We start from the raw sequence: 11,333 nt of genomic DNA on the forward strand, positions 1-11,333 counted from the left end.
TCTGAAAATTTGTGATCACTCGGTAAGCTTTGCTGGCGGCTCAAATTGATAAAGTCGCTATGCTCATCAGTTACAAAATGGTTTGGATTCAAGACTTCATGATGGGCGAACAATGTTGAATCCTGCTATTGCTCATGTGGAATGTGAGTTCCCCCATGAAAGCCATTCGGTGCTGGAGAAGAGAATGAGCGAGACAACAAATTAGAAAACTGAGTGTAGCGCAGAGGTGACTGAAGAGGGGACGGAAATGATAAACCAAGCTCTGTCTTGGCCTTGGAAATCATGGACTGTAAGAGTGTATTAGGCCCAAATGCAAGAAAGTGTAAGAGTGTATTAGGCCCATATTACAAATTTGAAATTTTCATAGAACCTGCAACTTTACCAGACACTGCGTTACCAATGTCAAGATTATTGTATTAGGGATTACAGAGCACTATTGCTTCATCAAACAATCAATCCCCTTGCAATTTCTTTATTGGTCTCCAAATGAGTAGTCTCATAAACAGGAAGCTCTTTTTGGTACATGCTCATGTTCATGTCAATTTCTGCCAAATTCTCTAGCTCAAACAGGTCAGAACTTGAACAACTGACATCATCATCGTCTTCCTCCTCTTCGTCTTGTTTTTCAAGACCCTTAATTACCAAATCTTCCATAATGCTCTTTGCTTTCTGATACTTAATAATTATGTCCTTTGCTTCTGCTGCATGCCAGTCCTCCTCAAGAATATGAAATTGCAATTCTTTGCTGAGTAGTGAAAGCTTGTAGGCATCTATAGATGGATATGTATGTAGATTATTAATAGGATTCGGCTTATGGAGATACTTGTCCCCAGAGGAGTTAGAGTCCTCATCCAAAGTTCCACTTGTTGGATAGAAAGTCACAGATCTTTGACTCATCCCACTACTGTTCTTCATATCCTCTGGATGTTTTACTCAAACATGGCCTAGATTGTACTGAAGAAGAAGATGAGTCAATAGAGGTGGGTTTTTTCTTAGAAGAATCATATGAATTGGAGTCACTTACAGACGAAAATAATGAAATCTTTGGATTCTTGGTATTGCCAGCCATAAACAACGAATTGAGAAAATTTGCGAGCTTCTTGCCTAGAGAAGTTGGCTTCTTGGGCTTCTTGGAATCCTTCCGAGCTTGAGAGTTTGACTTTAAATTAGCCTGATAATCTACAGGGATGAAAGGCTTCTCCGTAGAACAAAAATTCCCATCTCTAACAGATGATTTTCCATGTAAAGCTCGAGTGCATTTTCCACCAACAGCCCATTTCCCTGCTCTGTCTTCAAAACCCACATGATGTAAATTTCTTTCTATTTTAGCAGTAGCAATAGATGAAGTTTTTCTGCAGAGAGATTCCGCATCTGAAGATAAATATGGGTAGCTGGAGGTGGAATCACTTGTATGTGTTTCTTCTCTATATGCGCATATATTCCATATATATGTGCCTCTTCCGTATAGGTGCATATACAAAAGATATGCACATATACAAAAGTTGTGCATATGTGGAAGATATGCAATACATAAGATGCACATATAGAAAATTTATGTGACTTCCGTATATGCACATCTTTCGTACATGCACAAGTTCTATATATGAACATATCTTATGTATACCCATAGACATTTTGACAATAGTATTGAACCTTGTTGCTAATGGGCTCTCTTCTCTTGAAAGTGAGATGAAGTTCTTTGCATAGTGAAATGCCTCCCAGGAGGCTTGCTAGTGATTAGTTTTTGAGAGCAAGATCTGCCTATGAGGCTGAAGAAACCACTGGAAGCTTCTGGTTGATGAACCTATTTGATTTGGGAAGAATCACTCAGGTTCTTATGAGGAATCTTGAACCACCAGGAGGTGCCTTAGAACTCTGGTCCTTCAACAACGATGCCTAGGCATCTCTCCCAATCAACAATAACAAATTTCTTAATGGTATTCTAATCCCTCTATTCTCCTTGGCACTAGTCCCACCTTGATGTTAGAGGTTGGGGTCTAGGCGGGCTTGGAGGTCGGCCCCTTTAATGTTACGAATGTATAAAACATAATCAACATGTTTTTCTTCAATATATTTTTTCTAGACAAACTAATACAACATGTTACAAATATTCATAATTGGTGAAATTGCAAGCATACATATATGTGTTTATATAAATAACAAATTTGTAATTTGTAAAAGAGATATTAATTTATATTTTATTTTTCTTGCCATAAAATTATTAATGTAAAAATCCAGTGATGAATGTTTCTCTTATAAATTTAACGAAAAATTATGTTTTGAGCTACTAGATAGTTACCTTGAGAGATTATATTTTAACTTACTTCATAGTGAGCTTTACATGGTAAAAAATACAAATATTCATTATGTTAATAGTTTTAAATGTTGCACCAATTCTTTACATATAAAGTTTGGTTTTTTCTAATTTTATTATTTTAAAAATAAAAAACAATCAATTTTCTTTGTGAAATTAGCCTCACAATTGTATTCCTTGTCCACAATTTTTGCGTATTTATCCCTCATTTAAATGGAAATATTGTAGCAATACCAACAATTATCTTATACTTTCTTCTTAAAAAATATCATTTAAAAAGAATTCAAATTCCATATAATTATTGAAAAATTAATATATATGTGTACAATTTCCTACATTCCATATTTAATATAGATTTGTTTTATAGATATTTTAAAATATAAAAAATATGAAAAAAAATTAATATGTGAAACAACATACCATGAAATTTTATTAATTTAGATGTAAAATATAAAATCCATCCAATTTTACAAAATATAATATTATAAATTTTCTAAAAACATTATCATTACATTTATTTTAATTCATAATTTATATAATAATAAAAATTATAAAGAAATATAATAAACATAACCATTCCATTTGTCAAAATAAATGCATTTCTCAATTAAAAGAAAAAAGAAAGAAAATGATATATGTGTGTGTGTGTGTGTGTGTGTGTGTGTGCACGCGTGTGTGAGAAAGAGGTGTCCATATCTAATATAATTAAATCTACACCTTTACTTACTTTAATTCATAACTCAGTTGCCTTAAATACTAAGTAAATTATTTATTGATTATTTATAATAAGACATTAAAAAAAGAGAGTAGAAATTGGTTGTCTATGAGCTTCCAAGAAATAATCCACAACTATATTAGCTCAAGGGTGCTTTTTCAAAATCAAGTCATTACAACAATATTCATCAAAATAACAATAATAATAGTTCTAGTGAAGCATGTAAGATAATCCCAATTGAATATTTATTTCTAATAAAATATTAAAAGATATAACATAATTATTATAGGTATTCATGGAATATATCCATTAATTATCATTCCTTATTCCTTATTTTGAACATAATTAAAAATAACGAAATATCTCATTAATCTAAATACAATTTTAAACTATGCTCCTTATTTAAAAATAAATAAAAAACTTTAAATAAATTTTTACATTAATTTTAATTCTTTATATTAAATGTAATTAAAAATAAAAATAACTAAATAACTCTTAACCTCAATATAATTTTATACCATGTTATTTTTTGAAAAAAAATAGGAAAACATGGCCAGAAATTTCATTTAACAAGAAAATAGAATAACTTAATTTTATACCATGCTTTTATATGAAAAAAAGAAAGGAATAACATGGCTAGAAATTTCATTTAACAAGAAAATGGAATAACTTTTCCAAATCTGTTGGATTAAATCCCTTTGTATATTATAATTCCTTTTTAAATGAGAAAGACAAAAGGATGGGCATAGCAAATAATTTTTCAAAAATCACAAATTGGAAATGACTTAAAATGTGTTGACACTTTGTTTTTTCTAAATCAGAATATATATTAATAATCATTGTAGACTTCAAATTAGAAATCACAAATTGGAAATGACTTGGAAATGTGTCTACCCTTTTCTTTATCTAATTTAGAATATATATAATAATAATTGTATACATTAACTCGACCCTCGGGCTATCCCTAATTTCTAAACGGAACGATCTTCCTCACGCTATGGATTAAAATGACGTAGAAGAATGAAACGAGATGTGTCCACTCTTTTCCGTGAGGTTAGAAGATGCTCACTTCAAATTAGAAATCTTCTTAACATTCTCCCTCGTCAATTAAGATTGAAAGCTTTCAGAAATTCAATTCTCCATCCATTATTCATTCGAAATGTGAAACCATCTGAAAGCTTTAAATTTTAAAATGAAATGAAATTAAAGGTGAATTCAAAATTAAAATTGAAAGCTTTTTAGAAATTAAATTTGTTGGCTCTTATTCCAAACATGAAACCAAAGAATTAGAAAATACATAGAAAATTTGCATTGTTATTCCTTGAAAGACCAAAATTATATAAATAATTACTGACTTGATCTGCTTTGTGATTTGTGTGTTAGACATTATTTTCCAAAGCCTCCAAAAAGGCAATGGGAATTGGCTCTAAACAGTATTTGTGATTGCTTGATCTGGGCAACGAGGACGTCTTTATCTACAACTAATTCCTACTCAAATTTAATTTATATATAAATCTCATTGTAAATATTACTCCTAATTTATAAATTGAATAACTTTTCAAAATCAATATCTCTCATGCTCAGGATCAAAATCATTTTAAAAAGAAAGAAAAAACAAAACTAGATGTGCCCAAGTGCTGCTAGATGCTAACTTCAAATTAAAAAGCTTCTTAACTTTATTGGTGTGGGTATCGATAAAGTAATCCAACAGATCATGGATCGAATAGACATTGCAGTTCGCTACAGGAAATAATTGGTGCCTCTAAAAGATGTCGTAATGAAAATAAAGCCTATTGTTAAGCAGATCTAGAGAGACCGCCAAGCAATAAAGAAGAACAAGAATGATAAGGGCTCTGCTGTGAGTATATGGCTTAAATATTTGGATGCCCTTCTCCAAGAAGCATCATAGGTGGCACGACATAGCACAATACCAGTCATGTGTAATGTTATAAAACCAGCATGAAGATCTATGATTTGATGACGTTGCACAATACCAATCATGTGTAACTTTATCAAACCAGCAGGAAGATCTATGATTTGATTTTACACATCAAAGAGCATCTCAAATTGTCTCGTTCGGTTGAGTTTGCCCAACTTCCAGAGCTATTAGAGGAACAAACTTAGAACCTCCAACAGGAACTTCATCAAATTAAGGAAACATTAGAAGCACAACCTTCGTTCTGCAAGCAGTTCCCATGGTGGTCCTGCTCTAACCAGCTGTGTAGAGATGAAGCTTATTGACGAACCTTTTATAGTGGGACAACATGAAGCCTTTTCATTTCTTGAATATTTGGTTATGGAATATGCAGAGGCTAAGAATATTGGTGTGCTTGGCAAGGGTTGATTTCAGCACCACGTTGGCATCCCCAATAAGTAAACTATTGGTAATATCAAGCTGCACAGGATCCTCTGCAACAATGGCGGTATAATCCAAATAACAACCAATGCTCCTCGTCTGAGTCAATCCACAGAGCTTTAGTTTGATTCCAACTCCTCTGAAGCCCGTTGTAAGGACATGCAGTCCAAGGCATGACCGCCACACGACATATGACTTGTTTGGCAAAGGAGCGAGTTGGAAAACATAAGGAAATGCGAGCTTAACTAAAGGTGCGATGGACTTAGGTGATAATGCACACAAGGGAAGGCTGAACGAAGATGTTTTATAGCGTGGGAGCATGGTTGGTGAGCCCACGAGCCGACCTATGAGTTATGCAAAGGCCAACACACATAATGGATAGAATTGCGATGAGTAGGGGTGTTTTACTACGTGATGGATGAGTCAGCTGGGCAGCCAACTCGCCCAACCATCCATATAAGTAAACAAAGGCGTGGAGCGTTTGGGAATCATTCGATCAAGCTACGAACAAGCTCTTGGGTGATGCAAAGAGACAAGGTGCGAGGTGCAGATTGAGAAGAAGGAACAAATTTGGAGATGCGCCCATTCTTGGGCAGGGCACATGGCACGAGTTCAGTTATTGATTGAGGATGCGGTGAAGGCACCGGGCACCCAATTGTGCGAAGGTGTGCACAAGATCTTGGGCAGCTTGGGTGAGCTCCCGTCCAGTTGTGCAAAGGCTTAACATGGATGTCTCGGGTAGCTCGGGTGAGCGCCTGCCCGTTGTGCAAGGATAAACGGTGGAGGTTTGGTGGAGTCATCCACCGGTGCAAAGTTGGTGAACGAACCGAGGTGCTGAACAAGTGACCCGAGCAGGGTGTGCCGTGCACGGAGGTGAGTTGGTCGACACGGTAAGGTTGTGCAGACGGGCAGCCGGGTGAGGTTGCGCCGTGCATGACGAAACGATGGAAATAGTGAAGTGTTGAGATTGTGAACGAAGGTGTGACTCATGCGGAGGCGCCCGTGTGTGGCGACTTGGTTATGACGAGGCGCGCCCAAGTTGGGCAAACAACACGATCATGCAATGAGGTGAACGAAGGGTTGGTGAGTCGTGCGATGACTGTGCGGAGGCGCCAACGAGCTGGGCAACCGAATTTGCTGAAGTTGAAAATTGGCTAAGTGTAAATTTGAGGTTTCCCAAGATTTAACTTGTACTTTTAAAAGAAGATTACATATATTGATTCAGGTAGACTCATATTGCAAGGAGTTGCCCCTCCCTTTATACTGTTGTGCATTTCTCTTGTATAATGTTGTTTATGTGAATGTTATGGGCTTTCACTTGTATAAAGGAAACATAATAATACTTGGTAACGAAAATAAAACTAAGTATGGAATGGTATGGAATGTTAAGCGTAGTCTACAATCATAAGTATTGGTGAAAAGAAAACGATTGGTAGTGCCGCACCTCGCTATAAGCGGTTGAAAGACTACCGCAGGTGTAGGGGCATGACAGTTGGTATCAGAGCTAGTACCGGGGAGCTGGTGTTGGTGTTGAAGCGTTGAAGCTGATACACACCTGCACTTCGTGACAGTTGGTATCAGAGCTGGTGAACTGAATCAAGGAGCTAATTCTATGAAGACCGAAGACTTGGCAGGGAGTTCAAGTTTTGCAGGTGACAGGTGGAATATTAGGGTGATTCAGGTGAATGGTGAAATAGGTTTGGTAGAGGTGAAGCTTAGTGCTTGGGCCAAGCTGAACGACAAGGCATGGCAGGTTTGGAAGAATGTGAAGGGAAGCTCTTGCTTACCTTATACAGGTTGAAGCGGATGAAAGAAGAGAACCCTCGGATTCGAGATAAACTTGAAGTCTTGGAAAGGAATGTTGAAGACGAACTTCTTCAACTTGGTTGGACAATGGAGCAGGATGAAGTTGCAGATTGTGCTAACAAGGAAGAGGAAGCCGTGATGATTGAGGATGTTGCAAATGTGACAATGATGGAGGATGAACTTGAAGTCATTCAAGTTGGACCAGGATCGTGCAGTTTGCAGACATGGATGGATGAGGATACTCATATGGAGGAGCCTAATGATGATGATGTAAGTACAGTTGATACTTGTGTTTCACTTGAGCATTTGGTAGATGAACCGTATGCAGGGAAGGGAAAAATCAGTTTGCCGATGCTAGGGAGGATCTTACCATGGATGACTATGATGAGACCTTGTATGGAGAAGCAAGGATTGTTGACTATTGCAGGACTTGTTGGGGTTGTTTGTGACCTTATGGGAGAAGGTACAAAGGCCCGTGAAAAGGGAGGAACATGATGATCATTGCGGAGGATTGGGTCATGCTTTAGCCACATGGAGAATTGGCTAAGTGCCCAGACTGACTCATGGACAGATTGGAGGAGGGCACACACTTGAGGTATGATGATACTTGGGTGGACTTCTCATGGCCGAGACCAAGAGCAAGTCTTGGTGGAACCTTTAGTGGGGGAGCTATGACGGAAGGGACTCGTGATGATGATGATATGGTTGGGTGACCGAGCTCACTAGACCGAAGATTGTAGACTTGGATGAGGATGACCAATTGTTGTGATGGGTCTACTTGGTTGGACTACATGGGCAACTTAGTCATGGACATCAGGTTGGAGACATGGAGCATTGAATTCTTATGCAGGGACATGATGCAGGAGCAGTTGTAGAGGTGTCGCTTATGGGCATCCAATGAGGAGTGCCAAGGCAAGGATGTTGTGCAGGTGGATTTGTTGATGTGACATGGAGATGTTTTGGTTATGAGCCAATGGAGAGGTTGTGCACTCTTGTACAACAAGGCCATGGGCTTGGATAGAGTTGTGAGCAGACTATGGAGCATTCCTACTACATGGAGAGCTGAGGCATCTTGCAAAGACCTTTGGGCCGAGACTTGTATGCTTGCTAGGATGTTGGTTGGGGATGGGTTATGGAGCTCATGATGACATGAGGTTGTGACTTTTGGGGACTTCATATATGGTGGACTTGGAGGATTTGATGCATTGAGGAGCTGAGGTCAGAGACTTTGATGCAGAATGGGGTGCATACTTTCAAGTACATGTATGGGTGTGGCTTGGAAGAGTGACTTGATGTGGAGGATCAATATGAGACACTTTGGAGTGATAGAGTTACAATGATGATGATGCCTTGGTGGCAACACTTGGGCATGGGTTGAGCCAAGACTTAACCACTTTTGACACATGGGAGCTTATTGATCTATGATCATGGGCAGCACATGGATAGATGAGACAAGTTACTATAGCAGACTTGAGGGATGGCACATCGAAGATATGATGGAGGTACTTCATGGACCTGGATGTGGCACATCGAGAGTCGAAGTTTGATGAGATGATCTCTTCACTTTGAGGAGATGGATGTTTTGCAAATGGATGATGATGTTGGGGTAGATGTGGCTAATTTCATACAACACATTAGTACCAAACATCATGGACAGCATGTTGCAGATGAGATGAGGACTACTTCATGGACCTGAGCATGGCTTACACTTATATGGAGATGGATTCTTAATCGAGTTGAGGATGTGATGGGATGTTTTGAGAAATGACTGATGATGGCATGAGGATGTTCACTCTCATGGTTTGAGCATGACGGTTGGATTAGCTACCCAACCAGTTCAAACATGGGGTCGCGAAGTGTGCAGAGATGTGTTAGCATTATGTTGGAGTATCATGGCAGCAGTTCACACAAGGATGACACATGATGAGGTCAACACGAGAGGTTGCAGGAAGCATGTAGCTTGAGATGGAGGGACCAGCCTTCCACGATGGGGAGCAGCATGTGGATTTTGCGATGAGATGTTCGATGGTCATGGATTGAGATGATTTCCGATGTATGACATACCGATGGGGTGTATACTTTGGTATGGTAATCTTGGTGACAGATGGTTGCCGGGACGAGATATTGTCAAGGACGACAATGATTTCAAGTGGGGGAGGATGTAAGGACCTGCGGTCCAAGGCATGATCGCCACGCGACATACGATTCATTTGGCAAAGGAGCGAGTTGGAAAACATAAGGAAATGCGAGCTTAATCGAAGGTGCGATGGACTTAGGTGATGATGTGCATAAGGGAAGGCTGAACGAAGATGTTTTATAGCGTGGGAGCATGGTTGGTGAGCCCACGGGCTGACCTATCAATTATGCAAAGGCCGACACACATAATGGATGGAATTGCGATGAGTAGGGGCATTTTACTACGTGGTGGACAAGTCGGTTGGGCAGCCAACTCGCCCAACCATCCATATAAGTAAACAAAGGCGTGGAGCATTTGGGAATCATTTAATCAAGCTACGAACAAGCTCTTGGGTGATGCAAAGAGACAAGGTGCGATGTGCAGATTGAGAAGAAGGCACAGATTTGGAGATGCGCCCATTCTTGGGAAAGGCACATGGCACGAGTTCGATTATTGATTGAGGATGCGGTGAAGGCACCGGGTGCCCAGTTGTGCGAAGGTGTGCACGAGATCTTGGGCAGCTTGGGTGAGCGCCTGTCCGGTTGTGTGAAGGCTTGACACAGGTGTCTCAGGTAGCTCGGGTGAGCGCCCGCCCATTGTGTAAGGATAAACGGATGAGGTTTGGTGGAGTTGTCCGCTGGTGCAAAGTTGGTGAACAAACCGAGGTGCTGAACAGGTGACCCGGGCAGGGCGCGTCGTGCACGGAGGTGAGTTGGTCGACATGATAAGGTTGTGCAGATGGGCAGCCGGGTGAGCTCAAGCCGTGCATGACGAAACGGTGGAAATGGTGAAGTTTTGAGATTGTGAACGAAGGTGTGACTCGTGCGGAGGCGCCCGTGTGTGGCGACTTCGTTAAGACGAGGTGCACCCAAGTTGGGCAAACAACACGATCGTGCGACGAGGTGAACGAAGGGTTGGTGAGTCGTGCAACGACCATGCGGAGGCGCCAACGAGCTGGGCAATCGAGTTTGCTGAAGTTGAAAATTGGCTAAGTGTAAATTTGGGGTTTCCTAAGATTTAACTTGTACTTTCAAAAGAAGATTACATGTATTGATTCGGGCAGACTCATATTGCAGGGAGTTGCCCCTCCCTTTATACTGTTGTGCATTTCTCTTGTATAATGTTGTTTATGTGAATGTTATGGGCTTTCACTTGTATAAAGGAAACATAATAATACTTGTTAATGAAAATAAAACTAAGTATGGAATGTTAGGCGTAGTCTACAATCGTAAGTATTGGTGAAAAGAAAACGATTGGTAGTGCCGTACCTCGCTATAAGCGGTTGAAAGACTACCACAGGTCTAGGGGCGTGACACCCGTGGCCTTGTTATAACAGTGAACTCCTATGATGATATTGGCTTGACCTGTCACTGCAATCCCCACAGCAGCCGAAAATATGACAACGTCCGTTACAACATTGTCATTGCCCATGAGGCTTATGCCCACACCACTGAATTTCTTCTCGTCAGGGCTTCCACCGGCGGTAATGCACTGCCCCAGGAAGGAATTCCGGATATATGTCTCGCGCCCGCCCTGAACCATGATGCCAGATGACTTGAAATGTGAGATATAGCAATTATCGATGTTCAAATTTTGAATTTGGGCGGGGCGGGTTCACCAGTTCAAATTTCGAATTTGAATTTGAATTGTTCGGTTAACATGGAGTAACATGCATGCTCATCGTCACATCTCAGATGCGCGTCCAGATGCATAGCATAGCATGGTAAGGTTTCATGTATTGTACATGGCAGTTATCCATGGTATGGTTTTACCAGAAAGTGCTTGTCTAGAAATATTCAAGTGTGTCAGCGTGATTGTACTACCGTTTATGCCCATGGAATGATAGTAATGTAAGGGAGCATTTATGGATCAATAGAAGTGGAAATAGCTCTTGCCATCATCAATAGCAAAGTCGCGAAAACCATCGTAATCGCGACCATAACCATCGTAATCACCATTATTATAA

At 39.8% G+C, this 11,333-nt stretch overlaps 1 protein-coding gene across 1 annotated transcript; it reads right to left on the reverse strand.

The window, feature by feature from the left end:
- Positions 1-444: 444 nt before the first annotated feature.
- LOC149200058 (protein BIG GRAIN 1-like B) lies at positions 445-897 on the reverse strand. Its single transcript, XM_089400829.1, has one exon. The coding sequence runs from the start codon at positions 895-897 to the stop codon at positions 445-447; it is 453 nt and encodes a 150-aa protein (XP_089256955.1).
- Between the last annotated feature and the right edge of the window lie 10,436 nt (positions 898-11,333).

This window comes from Pinus tabuliformis, chromosome 2_1 (assembly GCF_031772625.1).
Source record: "Pinus tabuliformis cultivar Carrire ecotype Pingquan chromosome 2_1, CPIR1, whole genome shotgun sequence".
Taxonomy (NCBI): Eukaryota; Viridiplantae; Streptophyta; class Pinopsida; order Pinales; family Pinaceae; genus Pinus; species Pinus tabuliformis.